At 37.7% G+C, this 17,067-nt stretch overlaps 1 protein-coding gene across 3 annotated transcripts in view; it reads right to left on the minus strand.

Moving 5' to 3' along the window:
- Positions 1-17,067, minus strand: part of DPYD (dihydropyrimidine dehydrogenase) — a 333,817-nt gene that overhangs the window by 100,807 nt on the left and 215,943 nt on the right. For all 3 annotated transcript variants that reach the window (XM_083867303.1, XM_083867305.1, XM_083867304.1), the window contains 2 exons: positions 9,083-9,151; positions 6,555-6,638 (listed from right to left, as the gene is read on the minus strand). In XM_083867303.1, the coding sequence (XP_083723429.1) occupies positions 6,555-6,638; positions 9,083-9,151 (153 nt within the window). The remainder of the gene's footprint in view (positions 1-6,554; positions 6,639-9,082; positions 9,152-17,067) is intronic.

A 17,067-nucleotide genomic window follows, 5' to 3' on the forward strand; every position in this document is an offset into this window, starting at 1 on the left:
TGTGAATTTCAGCAGAAATGCTTCCATCATTTAAGATTGAAAATAAGTGTAAACCCAAATTGCTTTCATGTTTTCATGATTTTCAAGAATCACTTTTCCATTTGCTAAGGAAATACATTCTGTAGAGAATGCCTTCCTTACATAAATATAATTCACCACACATAAACAGTGTTTAAAACCTTATTAACAGCCATAGCATGTCATTAAAAACTTTCAGCAAGTTGGAAGTGCTGTTAACATTATTGCCGAATTTATAATCCCTTTTTATTTTCCATTTTGTCTTTTGAGTAATTCAATTAGAAATCCTTCAAAGCAATAACAGTGGATTAAATGTTGTCAAACCACAATATGAAATTACAGAATAGAGTTCTGATGATGAATTTATTAAACTTTGCATTTCAATTCATTTCTCCTTGAGTGTATAAAAAGCAGAATTCTTTAGACAAAACACCAATTAACTGTCGTACCTCATTATTAAGTATTGTCTCCTTTTAAAAGATAGAATATATGAGGACATAAAGGACGCATGCAAGAAATCCATTTAAATCACAATGTTTAATTACACCTGAATCCAGCAATGCTAACAGAAAGTAAATGAATTCTCAGGTACTAGAGGAAGGTGCCTGATGTCACCCACCCAGGAATGACCATAAAGACAGCAAGTTTTCCTGCTCAGATTTCCAGTGAAATAGCTCATGAAACAATTTTTACTTTGAAAGCAACTCAGCAAAAGGGTTTAGCTTATGAGGAGAATTCTGAAGAATGAAGGAACAGAAAAAGGAAAGAAAGAGACACCTGCCAACAGAGAAGATTGAAAACCAATCCAAAGAGGTTAAACAACAAAACTAAATGATCATAAAGGATGACATTGAACTATGATCAGTGTAGGACCATGAACATAAGTCCACAAAACACATCTCCTGATCTGTGAAAAAGTGTGCTTAGGTTTACATTTGTAAGAGTTGAAGCAGGCAATCAGCAGTATCCCTTGTCCCTGCACATTCCAGATTCCCTCCCAGCAAAATGCCCAGTGCAGCACATCCCTGCACATGCAGAGTAATGGCATCACTTATTTCTCAGGAACTGAATTTCTTGCCTCTGTTGACCTTTTCCCTCAGTTGAACTATCAAGACTCCATTTGATTGGGCAGCAGGCACATCACCTCTTCTCCCCAGTTACCCAGTTTTATGGAACTTACAGTGCCTTTGAAACAGTTTGGACTCTGAGAAACATGACTGAAAGAGGTCATTTGATGAAGAAATACCCCAGAGCAAGAGAGAGCAGTGGCAGACACAAAGATCAGCTAGGATTATATTCTGAAGAACCAGCCAAAATGGATAAAAGTGGCCAATGCAAGAGAACAACAAGACGTACGAATCCTGAAATTCCACTGCAAACACCAACACAAACCTCGCTCATGCTGGTTTATACTGGACTTTGGGTGGCAATGTCCACACTGCTGCAATAGCCCAGTGTAGCACCACTCTGCTGTACCTCACATTAATTTGTTGCAATAACTGATACAGAAGAGAAGAGCGAGAACTAATACTGCCTGCAGGACTCAATGAATTATACTTAACCAGCATATTATTGTAGGCTGATAGTAGAATGTCACATGAACACAGATATAATCAAATTCTGTTTGGGGCATCATTTATTTAAAATACTTCAAGCTCCTTGCTGGCAGAGCAACTGCGAATTAGCATGCTATGCTGTGCACTTCAATTAAAAAGCAGCCTCATCTTTCCCATTTCCAAGGTACAGCAGAGCAAATCTAATTGTGCCATGCAGTCAGCTCTCATCTTTGCAGAGTAACCAGGGCTTTGGGTTGTTTTTTTTTTTTTTTCTTTCTTTTTGTTTTTGACAGATTTGTCGTCTCCTGTATGAGGCAATGTAGGCTTTTATGAAACTTGTCTCCTAATTGCAGGCAATAAACATAAGCACAGCCAGCAGCAGAGACTGTAGCAAGTACAACTGAAGTAAAATGAAAATAAAGGTACAAAAAGAACCGCAAAGCAAGTTCATTTCACATATGATCTGAATAGTTAAACCACCAGAATCTGGATTTCAATGCTCACAAAAGACATATATATTCCTTTTTCAATATAAACTTAAAAAACTCCAACAAAACAAAAAACACTAATAATAATAATAATAATCATCATCAAGCAATTCCCCAAACCTAGAGCTTAAATGCTGAGATAGTCAAGATTATTTTATATTTTGGAGGTTTGAAGCTATGACTAATTAATGAGAAATAGTTATATGCCAGGATGCTATTAACTTTTACAATATTTGCTTATAGCACTAAGGCTGAGATCTTTGAATATGAGATTAGTTGCTTTTGAATTGAGACCTTGTTCATACTGATTATCTCACTCCAAGTGAACATCCAAGTCCTTGTGCTTCCTTTTATCCAGTACTCATTTCCTATTGCTGTTACAAATAATACAGTACCTTTGGTTAGGAATTGAACAGGGTGAATTCACAGAAATAGTTGTCTGAATGAACTCCAGGAGGGCAGGAACTGGAAGGTCCCAATCGGAGTGGGACTAACACCACCACCAGTGAGGTTGGCCCCAGCTTTGCCTGCCTGAGCCCTAAAACCTCCAGAAATGGAGAGTGCAGCTCCGCCAGACAACGTATTCCTGATCTGCATCACCTTGTTGGGAAATTCTTTTCTCAATGTGCAATTTGAATCATTCAGCCCACAATTTGTCCCTTGCTGTATCATCTGACATGACAGACAATAATCTTCCCCTCTTTGTTGTGATTCTTGCAGCATCTTTGTCACATCCTCTCAGGTAGTTGTAGGCTGCTCTTTTCTTCCCTCTTGTTTTTCACTGCCTAGTAGGCCAAGGAGACTCACTGATAATTTTGAAGACTTTGGGTGTTACTTGTCCTAATCGATCTTGTTCTAATGTTTCTTGGAAGATGCACACTACAGCTCTTAGACCTGGGGCTTCACTGTAGCAGGAATGCAAAGTAAACCAGATTACCGACTCAATTTAACTATTTATTCATTCTTGGCAGAGCAGCTGGAGAGACTTGTTGACCTTTAGACCAAAATGACAAACTTGTTGGTTTCACATGACATTAATAATTCAGAATAGTCAATGCTACTTTTGAGAAAAGTAAGAAAAAAAAAATTAGAACATCTTTGCATAGTTTCCAGTGAAGGACAAAAAGTGCACCACAAATACGCCACCACAAGTTAGCTGTTGAAATGTGAGTGCTACCATCTTGATTTATTATTTATCACATGCTTGATTTATTATTTTCATAATTTTATGCTAAAATTATTACAGCAATGAACTATAGTAGGCAAGTGACACTCATTTTTTATTAATTTGCTCTTCACTATTTTGTCTTTATGTTTACTATTAAATGTTTTGTACACATCAGCTATCTGATTCAAAGAAAATCTGTGCATTAGTGCTGGTAAACCTAATGACAAATTCTCTTAGAATTTTTAATTATATCCACTTTTATACAGTTGCAGATTGTTACAAAAGAATACAGACCTTAACTTTATTATCATTAATCAGCATTAGTAAATATAATTGACATTTTATACAGAACCAGCTTTAAGTAACTTATTGGCAGCAATACAGATGCCTCTTAATATTACCCTCTGGCTAGCTATGCTGTTTGGGCGCCAGAGTGTCTGCACTAATGACTTGGAATTAAAATCAAATAAAAGCTGAGAACTGTAATTCAGTATAAAACAAACAGCCATACTTAGTACCGATTTTTATATATATAATTTGGATATACAAGTATCTTTTTTAATTTGTAGTTGATATAAAACAGTGAAAGCGTTTGAGACTAGATAACAAAACAGGATTGAGAAAAAACAAATCTGATGTTCCCAGATTTCTACTCTTACCCTGTAGGCACACCATAGGAATTGGAATGAGAAGAAAAAGCAGACAGTGTAATTAACCTTTCCTTTCCCTTTTTTTTTAAACAGCAACAAAAAGGCAGAACATGTTAGACATTATAAATAGTAAAAATACACATTTTTCTGCCATTATGCTTCATCTCAGCAATTTCTGTAGTTTCCTGAGGATTTAATGTGCTTAGGCATGAAAGAGACCTAATCCTTGAAAAAAATTCCTATGAAGACATGGATTATGTTATCAAAAAGATTTAAGAAAACCTGCTTCACTGTACAATCAGGAAAGCTGCTCTGCCTCTCAAAGTCTCATGCCCTGACTTCCAGATATCGAGTGGTGTTTTTTTTCCAGAGCATATCTGAGCCCTGTCTTCCCCACACCACCCATGTACGACCTATTTGACTTCAGCTCTGGGAGAAAAAAATGAGTAATACTAAAATACCAAATAAAAATATCTAGCACTTTTGTATCTTCTGATGGGGCTTCCAGGGGCCACCATACGTGGAAGCCTCCTGAAGGGCTACTGATAGATCTTGTTGCACATATCATTACTTAATCCCATTTATCTGGATCCTTTGCTTCAATAATCTACATTTAAAATTACTATAATTTAATTTTAGCCAACTCTGAGGAAGAGCATCAGGATCTAGCTCTCTAAATGTGGTTTGTTTTATTCATTCATCTAAAGAAGTTGATTCTTTTTTGAGCTCTCACTTTGATAAGACAGTTAAAAAATCACAGGAAAATGTTTAAGGGAGAGTAGTATATATTAAACATTCCAAAGACTATCCATATTGTATGGGGAAGATAGAAATTTTATCATTATAAAAACATATATGTATATGTAAAGTAATTTTCTTTCTTTATGGATCTGATCTTCTCCGTAGAGAGTCACAAATCCACACGATAGCCCTGAGTGCTCAGATTTTGCATTTGCTTCTCTGATTTTACAATAGCTGAAAGATATGTAAAAACTCGTGTAGCCATTCAGCTCCCTACTGACTACACATCTAAGCAACTCCACATGCATACATTACTCCAACCAGTGAAAGCTGAAAATAACACATACCTAAGAAACCCAAAAAATCCCATGCTTGAAAGGAGCCTGTTTCAGTTTCTGTGTGGAACCTCCAGGGCTCTCCCAGACCAGACTGCACCTTCCACAGCATCCTGCCTTCTCAGGCGGGGACAGGCCAAACTACTGAGTTATGCTTCGCACACTGAAGGGAAGGAATTTCTTCAAAAACATATAAAGATGGCTAAAATAGCAAATTGCTGTTGAATGCAATTCTGGGGAAAAAAAATTAATAATAAGTACTACTGTTTTGCTAGTGTTACCCTGGAGGGCTTTTATGATTCTTTCCCATTTTTAATTGTAACTTCAGTAAATGACCACTGGCCATAAAAAGCATCCAGATTATTTTCATTAAAAATAACAATCTACAGCATGGACCAGATTGGCATAATTTTGTTCACAGAAAACAATAAAATTCCCAGGGCACAGTGCCTGACAGCATTGCTATGATAAAGCTATATTTGAAGTGTGTCCACTTGAAGCGTTGCTCTGATTAAAGCTCCTATGGCCTCTCTAGTTTTAGAAAGTAAATGGTTTAGTTATCCAACTACATCTCAGTTCTTAAAAGTTTTGTGCTTAACTGAGGAAGTGAGGATGAATTAAGATGCTTACTAGCCAAAGGGGCCAGATAAATAACAATATGTCAGTTTTAGGGTATATAATCATGATTCCCACTCTGCACCCCCTTCCTCCTCTTCTTCTCCCTGTCCCCAAAATGTATTAAGATGAGAAATCAAACAGGCTTCATAATTCGGAAACTTTGATGATCAAACTCTAGAAATAATCTCTCCTGGAAGACCAAGATTTTTCAGACACTTTCAATTCATCACATTTGGGCATTTTTCAGAGCCAAAACAAATTTTAAACCATGACCAAAACATGAAAAAAGGTACAAACTTCAAATGGATATTAGTACGAGAATTAGGGTTTGTATATGTATATGTCTTTTCATGAGAAAGAACACACTCCTAACTGAAGTCATAGGATGTACTGATAAACTCTGCAACAGATTTCTACATGGCAGAGACATCAGGCGTGGATAATTCCAATCTGAGCCATACAAATCAAGAAATCTGTAGGTTACAGAACACAGGTTCTTATAAGAGAAGGTGTTACCTGTACATGGTACTACCAAAATGTATAGCCTGTTCTGTGATTCTGAATTACAGCTAGGTTCATATGTTAAAGATTGTGAAATTAAATGTGTGTGTATCTCGTGTCCTTAGAAAATCATTACTGATCTATGTAGTAATTACTAGCTTGTGATTTAAAAGACATCTACAGGGCACTGAAATGGAAATCAACAAATTCTGTCTAAGTGCTTCTTTGAAATTTTTTGGTTTTGTCATATTCCTTGTCAAATACATAATGCATTTTTGTTCTCAGCAAAACTAACAATTTTGTACATTCTCAGCTCCTTTTTTTTTTTTCCTCTCATCACTAAATATTTAAACACATTCAACCTAAAAATCTCAAGCTGGTAATCTGCTGCTTGTGTCTTGCCCCCTGAGGTGTAACTATCAATGTGGCAGTGTAGGATTGCTGGAGAGACATTAAAGAGATTGTGGTTATAGTCCTACCTGCCCACAGGCCAGTCCCATGCCTCGCTCCCCCATACCATGAGGACATGATAAATTTAACTCCAGCGCGTCAGCACCAGCAACCTATGAATCATGTGAAAACACAAAAAAAATGAAAAATTAATTTCAAGTAATGTACTCTTTCCTGTAGCATTTACTGTTCATGTTAAATAGATTTCTTCAGACATTTGACTTACTTTTCTTTTTTATGAGAAAAAGCTATGGTTATGATACCCTAGAAAAGAAGCATTGATCATTAGAGATAAAAACTTCAAAAACTGATGTGGTTTCCAAAGGTTCTTAAAGAACTAGAGTAAAAAACAAAGTAAAAAGATACAAGCAGAATAAAGAGTTGGTCCTGAAAAATAATAAAAAATTAAATGCAATTACAGGGCCTAAGAGCAGCACTGATACCTTTGGCAGGCAGTGATACACAGGTGTTGCCTTGCTCTGAAGAACTGTAACTCAGTAATAATTTTTTCCTTTTTTGCTCTAATGGATTCGGTCTCCAAATTTTCTGTAGGCGCCTGTACTGTGCCATAGCTTTTGTTATTAAATAAATTTGCTTCTGAAGAACAAGAGGTTAATAAAAAGAAGGCTGAACAAACATATGATTCATGCTAATTCCTGTTCATTGCCCTCTATTAGTTACAATTAAAAGGGGAAGGAGCCGAGCTGTCCGAGGGCAGCACACAGACACGCTCCTCTTCTTTTCTGAACTGCTCTGGCCTGACACCAACATCCCTCCTGTTGCCTTCCAGCGGCTCTAACTCGGGTTTTGTTCTGCATCTGCATTTTGTTTTTGCTTATTGAACTGGAGTAACTTTTCCTGCTGTGTGGCCACGGTTCAGCAGCTCCCAAAGTGTGCGAGCAGGGAGAAGCCATCCATCACTCCCAGGAACCCTCCCTGCTCCGGCCAGCTCCGCGGGCCTGGCCCTGCCGGGGCTGTCGGCCTCCCTGACAGGCTGACCTTTTGGATGAATAGGTCGTCCTCCTGCTGAGACCCTGTGGTACCTGCTGGGGGCTTCTGCTCTTGTGAAAGCCACATCTATTACCTACCTCCTAGGCAGGGTCTTATGTGTGTGATTAAACATCCCTGCTCTTCAGCTGCACATTCCAGGGTGCCCCAAACTAGTGCTGCTCTCCACAGGGCAGACACCAACAAGCACTTCCCAGAAGAATGCTCTATCACATAGGTTACACATCATTAACTGCATTTAAAGAACCATGTTTTTTTCTAAAGGGGTAACAAAAATACAAGCACAGATTGGAAATATGTGGCTTAAAGTTGGACAGCAGTACCACTGGCTTAAAAAAACAGGAGCAAATGGCACAATAAAGCCATTCATCTTAATCAGCTGAAAAGTGGCACTGCTCCTGTCAAGCATAGATTCCAAAATACGATTTCATGGTAAATTAGGTAAATACAAGTATAAATTGAAATAGTGTTGAAGATCACCAAGCTAACTACTGATAATATTTAATGTCACTTCCCTAAGTCCCCAAAGTGACTTTTTTCCTCATAGGTTCAAAATGCTCAAAGAAAATCAAGAAGTGTCATCCAACATAACCACAGGAGGGCTTAGGACACTGAATAAAGCAACAATGATGTCCAAACATTCTGTCATATGAAAACACAAATTCAAAATATCTACACCTCTATTCATACATACATAAAAGCATACTTATAATTTAAACATTTCAATCTGAGCTAATGCTAGCAATGACGACAAGGTATTTTTTTTCTTTGCTTAAATTTGTTAATATCATGCCTTTAATTTCCTCTAGATACTTTATATGGAAAAAGCACTTCAATTTAAACATAACAACTTTGCTTTCCATTCAGAAATAGACACCTCTCTAAATGAAATTAGTGCAATCCTGATAAGTATTTCTTATACTACTCCCTATGGACACAGGTACATGTTATTAAATAGTTTTTTCCTCAAATTGAATAGAAACTTTAGGTGCATAGTCTGTTTGCATTTCTGTAAGATTGGATTTATATTATAGAAAGCCTACTGACTGCTATTATATATGCTGAGTTTCTCAGCTATCATTTTTGAAAGTCTGTATTAAAACTAGAATAGCATTAAATGAGCCCTTTATACTTTAAATATTCAAGAGTTTTATATTCAAAATTTCTTCTGGTGCTGTCAAACTAGTGTGCCTCTAGGCAAGGTAAGATCAAGTTAGGCTCTCAAAGGTAGAATTAAATTTTATCAGGGCATCTGTCATAATATACAGTTTGCTTAAAATGCAAATAAAAAGTATATAGATTCAAAGACTAAAGGCTTTTCAGGTACTGCTTAAAAATCCAAGGGATCATTTTTATGGAACAGATTTCCTTTAAATTTACATTTCCATCATTTTAATGAAAACACAGAATAAACAAATTATAATGGACATGTTTTAAATTCTCATTTTTCACTTCGAATCTATTTCTTTCAAGAAATTCCTTACCACAGCTCTTGTTTTCAAGGAGAATTAAAAAAAAAAAAAGTGGAAACACATTTAGGAACCATTACCTCAGCCATTTTTGAAAGTTCAGTCCAGTCCTCCCTGTTATAGCTGCACATGATGCTGGCAATCAGAACCTGGAAAGAGCATATATACATTATTGTAATACTGCACATTACTCTGACTTGAGACATGAACTGCACAGCCTGCATATGGGAACTACCAGCTGTCTGCCAGGAGCTAGAGAGTGAAATACAGCTGCAGACTTCACTGGGGAGAAGAAACAGTGAACAAACTCATCTATCACATCCCTGTTTTTTAAAGAAGGTCTATCCATGTGCATTCTCTTTGTCGTGTGAAGCATGAGAACAAAGTCTGCCCTACACACAGAACCAACTGGAAACTGTCACACATAATTGTTCCTGAGGTCTGAGGAATGAAGTCTTTACTATTAATACAAATGACAGCAGGATTTTGACCATTTAGAGGTAGATAAGGCATCAGTGCATGAGTTTACACTCTAACGTGGAGGTGTATGAACACAATATTTCAGCTGACTTCAAGAATCCAGGATACATCAAATCCAGACCCTGGAGCGTCTTACCATGCATCTTTAAGACAGTGACACCCAAAACTATTTTGTGTCCCAGAAGCAACTGGGAGGAGACTTTTAGGATGTGGGGAAAATCTGTAGGACTGGGAAAATGGCCCAGGGAACCTCCAGCCTTTGTTATCCCTTAATGCACATTTTATTTCCTATTCACTGACTGGCCCCTGTTCCCCAGAGCTATTCTGTGTAATTTCCTTTTCTTCTCATTACACTGAGCATCTTTCAAGTCCAGGTTCTGCCTCTAGCTGCTGCTCCCTCTAAAATATTTCTTGAGGTTCATGTTTTTAGGTAAAATAAGTTCTAAAAGGATCCTTTGGAGTGTGGGAGGGCACCTAGACACACAACTCACCAGTTGCATACAGTGCTATTTACTGTTAAATGAAAGTTAACTACTCCACTGGTCAGTGCTCAGCTCAAGTGACAGTGCTAATTTCTATTTAAGACTAAAATAAAATTATGTGTTCTGGACCAAAGATTGAAATTCTGAGGTTGATACATCTGAGGTCAGATCAGCAGAGAAATCAGCCTAGGAACTCCCACATGAAGGAAATCTTAGAAGGATGATTTTGGAAGAAAAAAACACAAAGAAAACTATACTGCAGAAGCTAAAAGGTTAAATCAGAAAAGATATCATAGAACTTAACAGAAGTCTACCAGCTTAGTCTGTGTTCAAAGGAAACACTAGGAGAGAGAACAGAGAAGCATCTGGCCATGCTTTTGTTTATTTGGCCCTCTCACATGAAACTTTCACATAAAAATTTGATTGACAGAAAATGTGACATTCAATTTTAATATTTTTGTTTTCCAAACAAGTTTTACTGTCTCATTAATATCTAGGGTGGGCTTAACCTGTCACCCCCTCATTTTAACACTTTTCTTGAACTTTCCCATAATGCTGAAAATTAATGACTCATTCATTTCAAACAAATACTGAAAAGCATGGTGTAGAAAAATTGTCCAACACACACAATTTCTGGAAACTGTAAACTCCCAAATTACCTCCATAAGAAGGAGGAGATATTTAGTATATTCAGAAGGGAGGGAAACACCCTTTGAAAAGTAAGGAAGGTATGGAGAAAATTTGACATGGTTAGATTACGTTCTATTCATTAAATTACATTCTATTCATTTAAAAGGACTATACCACATATCATCATCATTATTTCCATTGTTTTGCTCTGATGATTCTCTACAATGAGCCCACCTACCTGCAGACTGCCCACTCACCAACCCTTCTGGCTGCTGTTTGCAGGATGGGAGTCTGGTGAGAAGGGAAGTGTTTGATGAAGTGCCTGCCTTGCCTGCAGGTGCCCATTTGTGCTCACCTCTGGCATAAATATAAGACTAAACTCTTCATTAAGCACACACAGTCATTATTGCCCGTGCTTTTATTCTCCTCTGACAGGGAAAAAGAGTCTCTCCCCTATATCATATTTTTTTAGATTGGGAAAAATCTTACATAGCTGTATAGGTCAAACGTTAATGAAACAAAATCTGCTCTGTGTCCTATTTGAATATTCAAGATAAATTGAGGGCTCTGGAAATAAACAGAAATCTCTTTTAAAGGAGTTTAATTTTTAGAAGTAAAAATTGTGACAATTCTGTCTAAAAAATTATACACGAGAAAAATGTAAAGCAACTGGAATTTATCTAGAAATCGTATCTTGTCAAATTCATGCTTTTTATAAACTAACTAAAGCAAAAAAACAACCCAGCAGCTCAGACACTGACAACATGATAAGGATTTTCACAGTTGCAGTCGCAATCCAAAGTACATCAGAAATCTGCACAATTGAGCTTTAAAACAAACCAAATTTTTCAGTGGGGAAAGTTGTAAGACAACAAGGGTGGCTGACTAGATTCATAAGTAGTTGAGTTAGGTTACATCAAGTGTTACTAATGAAATTTGAAAATTCTGCTGGGAGTGTACAAAAGATGTTTCAAAGAGCTGTTAATTAAGACAACATGCTAATTTAATATTGATTAGTTTTAGGATTCATATTTAAAATTAAGCCCATACTTTCTGACAGAAGCAGTGGTTTACAATAATGAAAATAACTGAAAACAAAAATTACATTTTTGCCATGACTGTTAACAGGAAAGCCATGATCTCAGAGGGAATAATAAAAATTTAAAAATAGTAGAGATTTTATTGTTTTTTCCCCCCAGTGTTCTCTTATAACTTGAAAATAAACTTATTTCCTAGGTGGAAGAATATCCTTCAGCACTCTGTGCTAACAAAACTGTCCTTTCTCAAGTGACTGTTCTTCCCCAAAACACCTTTACAGTCTTTTTTTTCATTTGGAATCAGTGCCCATGAAAAAGAAATAATCACTGTCATGTGTGAACATTTAGGGGAACTATCTGTGATGCCGGAGGTTTGGATCTACTCCTAAAATCACACATGGAAATTTATAAAGAAAATATAGACTATCATCTCCTACTACCTAAAAGAGAATAGCAAGAACAAAGTAAGAATTACAAGTGATAAAAGACAGAAGTTTTATTGGAAAGTAATGAATGAGAACTGTATTACATTTCAGGTTCTTAGCCTCTTCTCACTTATTTTTTTCAGGGCCTATAATGCCATGTACCACTTTGCCAACCCTGCAAATTTAATAACAGCTGGTGTCTCATGAAAGTCCAGCACATGGCCCAGCCCGGGAGCATCTGTGGAGAGTACAACCTTCCTTTTGATTCCTGAAATTTTCAGTGGCAACCTGACATGAGCTTAATTACAGTGGTTTGAGCCACAAGTGTGAAGCTGCACCACGCTTCCCAGCTTACAAAAGTAGACTCCTGACAGATCTTACAATGAAGCTGCTGCTAAAGTGTAGTAAGTGGTAAATGAGGGTTGACTAAATTGCAGCTTTGTCATAGCTCAAGTGTGGGCTGCCTGCAAACTGTGCATGATTGAAGCACAGTGGGACCCCTGGCCCATTCCTTATTCCAGATCAAAATCATAGCTGGTATATGCTGTTCCCTCTTCTCCTCCATCCAAACTGCTATTTTGCCTGTTGCGGGAGATGCTGCTGCCCTGCCCCACGCCAGGGAGAGCAGCAGCCCTGCTGACTCTGTCCCTCCCTGACCATCTCTGTGACAGATGTCACCAGACAAGGGTTTTTTGCCCCAGCACCACACAACGGGACAATTTCTCCAAATGTCTACAAAGGGACAAATGCATGCTTGCAACATCACATACTGTTCTGTGTTCAGCATTTTCCTGATCATTCATGGAACAAAAAGGTCCACAATAAAACTTGTGTTTTGTTGCAGGGAAGGGAGATGGAAAAGGGAAGGTACGTAATGTACCAGTTAGGACACCATTATAAGATGAATATACTGTAGCTAAAGCAGTAAAAAGCTACATTTCACACAATTCTGTGACTAATGCATTAGTAGTTGTTCTACTTAAAAGAACACTGACAAGGTACTTCTCATAATCCTTAAAATATTTTTCTCCCTGTTTATAATAATCCCCTGGAAGCTTAAACTAGAATCTATTTCCCTTGTGAATGTTTTTTTTTCCTCATCCATTATCTCTATGTGGATGTCTCATGAATTCAATAGAATGAAAAGAAATAATAAGGATGAGGTTTGCCACTGTGTATGTTTTCAAGTGATCTTTCTTTCCTAGCACACAGAATTCACTGCAAGAGGTTGCAAAACAAAAAGAAGGAGGAAAAAAAAAAACAACCCAACAACTGGGTCTAGTTTGGGTCACATCTATTTAAAGCCAGAGAGCAGTAGAACTCTACATTGACAATTATCATTTATCCTGTACTGCTCTGCAGGGTGTAAGGGAGTTTCAGTACACTCAAATAGTCTGAAAAAAAGTCTCAGTGGTCTGGATTTAAATGTGAACACTGTCAATTCCTGCAAATTTAGGAAAAAATCTCAATGTACAGAATGAAATCACAATCCTCTATCCTCATGCCTGTGATAACCATATTTATTTTGGCCATCTGACACTGCCCAGAGCTGCTATCTGTCCCAAGCCTAATCTTCCAGGCCTGTGCATAATCTCCCTGCACTTCAGGAAATCTAGCCACCAGAATTTCTGCTTGTTCTTCCCTGCCTGTCCCTTCTTATTGCTGCACCAAACTTGAGGGCAGTTCTGCATCATGTCCACAGATGCTCTGTTTAGATACTACTGCTGGCCACAACACCTCTCATTGATTTCTCAAACTCTGACAAAAATCCAAAGTATTTTATTTTTTAAGTGCACAGTCCTTGCAAAAATAGAAAGACATTCTTAGCATCATCTTTAAAGGCCACTCCTCTGAAAGACGTAAAATCAAGAGGAGCTTTCAAGAAGGCTGAAGGACTGAGTTTTTTAACAGCTATTTGTTTGGGAAGCAGAGATAAGGAACAGAATAATTGGTGTGTAAAGAGGGGGTGCAGAGATCAAAGACTTTATTAAGAACCAGATTTCAATACCCATAGAATTACTGTTGATCAAGCTAAACTTCAAAAGGTATTTTTGTTTGGGTCAGATGGAAAGACATCAAATTTCTTTCCAAGACACCTTTTTTCCTCTATAACAAGATAGTATAGCCTTGCCACATGACCTGTGTAGTCTGAACAAATTTAAACATTTTAAATCAAAATTCCTCAGGAAGCATTTAGTAAGAAGGAGCTCGGTAGTGATGATACAATCTTCCTAGAGCAATGGCAAAAATAAGATGTTCAGTTCATCACTCACCAGCAGAGAAGGACCTACATTTACACAAGCACTCAGGAGAGGAGACCTTGGCAGCTACATCACATTTTCACAGCATTAAATCCCTCACATGTCAGAATGAGGGGTACCTACACCCAGTTCTGACCCGCACCATCTCCCACCCACACACCGTAACAAGTTGCTGCACTCAGAACATTTCCGGAAGGTCCTGCCCAAGTACAGCTGCAAGAGCACATGGTCCACCAGGTATTTGGTGAGAAGTCCACTAAGAACAGTTTATAGGGCACTCCTTTGCTATTTCAACAACACAGTAAATAACCTTGTAAATATCTACACAGAAAAAACACCTGCTGCAGATGGACTTCTCATAGTTCTTCACACATGTGAGTCAAACATACAGGCCATAGGCCAGACTGCCCTCACAACAGCTCTTAAGATGCAGTCTCAACAGCAAAGAGCTAGCAGTGAGGGAATAACAACAGCAACAGGGGATTTTTGGGTTGTTCCACTTGAGATGTTCCACTTCAGGAGACCCACACCAACAGCCTTCCCCTCTAACTGCGCCTCTTACACAGCATCAGGTTCAGGGTGAGACCCAGCAGTGCCACATTGAGCCAGCAGAAAAATTCTTGGAGGCTTTGTGCTATTCAGTGCCACCTGTGGCCACCCTCTGCTTTTCAAAATGGTCACTGGGTGATGAAATGATCCCCCTCAAAAAAACAGAGCTAGAATTACCCATGTACAGGACACTTTTAACATCCACTGTACAAGACAAGAGTACAAGCACAGCAAACATTCTGTACTGCACTGCACAAATACACTCAAATGTGCAGTATTGAAAAACAATGGGAGCACAAACATTTGCTGCTATAAAAAAAAACCCTCCAGAAACCAGCCTGATTTCGATGCCTTGTATTTTCAGCCTGGTTTCTCTTTTTCTGTACACTCTTGCAAATTTTGATTTGTTGCAGGACTGAAACAAAAAATAAACTTCTTATTAAAAACTACCTAGAACACCAAATCCCGTGCATTAAGAAAGTTAACAATTGTAAAACCTGTCATGTCTCTGAGAAGCAGAGGAATTATCTTGTTATCAATTTAATAATGGAACACTGAAGTAAATGATGCCATCCACTGACACCAGTAACACTGTCTCTCCTGGGAAATTCATGTTGGTAGGAACTGTCAATCTAGATGGATATGGACATATGAAACATTGTACCTTCAGTCCATAAATCTATTCTTTCTGCACTGCCTTAATAAAAAGATTCTGCATGATGATAAAGACAAGCAATGCAGAATGTCTTGACACTGCTGACCTGCAATTCTGCTTCTTTTCCCTCTCCTTTTTTCAGGGAATTTACTCTCCAGTAAATAATTTAACAATCTCTAACCATCCATTGTTTTCCTTCTTCACTTGCACTTAAAATACATATATTTGAGTATATGAAAATGAGACATGTAAGGGTTATTAGTATGTTTATTATTCAGCTGTAGCAAACCTGAATAAAGCGCTTTCAGTGCATTGTTACTTTTTAGTGAGATGTCTTGTTTGTTTTTTAAAGGAAGGGGGAGTTAGATACAACAGAGCAACAGAAAAACAGGCCAAACACTATCAGCACACAACTAAGTATAGAAAGATGATGATAAAAGCTTGAAAATTCTATAATTTGCTCTATGTAATGCATAAAACAACCTCAGCATGAGCAGAAAACACCAACGATTCTAATCCCAGGCTAAAATGGAGATGCTTATTTTTAAAGGCAGTCCTTTTCATATGATGACTCTGCTTCTATTAATGAGATCCACCTATTTAATGAGATTATTTGATGGATTTCAGTAAGTACACTGGGCTACAACTTCAAAATCAGGCCTGGAGTTGTTAGGTCTAACACCCTCGGACAAACAAAACCCAAAGGTTACGAACAAACCTTTTTCTTTGTAAAATAACATAACACTGTCTTTGATGGGAGCAGAGAGCTAAACTTGAGAACTTGCTGCACCTGTAGAAAAACAAGGGCACTACTTGGTTTTGTAAATGCCCCTCCACCATGTCAGACTCAGCACCACATCAGCACTACCAGGGCAGCAGTGGAGCTTGGGGCCCCTGGCTCTGCTTACACAGAAATGTACAGGCACAGATCACAGACATGGAATGTCTCCATAAATGAAAAGCTGACCTAATGAGAGTCCTGCTAATTCATAATGCAACTGCAAAAAAAGTGAATGGTCAAGAAAAAAAAAAAGATCTGATACATCTCTCATGACTCAGGGCACTCTAATTAAAGATGTGGTAACTTCTGAATAGTGAAAAGGGAACCATGACTTCCTCAAAACATACATACAATGAAAGAGAATATAGATCCTGTATAGAGCACTTCAAGGAAACTCAACTACTTAACATGACTAGAAGTATGTCCATTTTATGACAGACTGTCCAAAATTTCAGTACTTAAGGTAAACCCTTCAAATTACATTGAAAATTACCTGTGTGGCTTAAGACTTCCCTGGAAATTTGATAGAATCTCTGGGATTCTATTTTTCATAGGAAATCTATCCTAGTTCAACCTTTAGTCTCTTTGGTAATGAGTGTAAACAAATACATGAATGCATGGAAATAAAGGCTGAATCCAAGAGACGAGTAAAGACAGATACTAATTTTTGGCAGTACTTCTTTCTAACAATGCCTGCAAGCCCTTGTGGAATTGACATTCCCCAGCTGTATTTCTATGCTTTCCACACCGATTTAATATAAAAAG

The sequence above is a fragment of the Zosterops lateralis genome (genome assembly GCF_965231275.1).
Source record: "Zosterops lateralis genome assembly, chromosome: 9".
NCBI classification, from domain to species: domain Eukaryota; kingdom Metazoa; phylum Chordata; class Aves; order Passeriformes; family Zosteropidae; genus Zosterops; species Zosterops lateralis.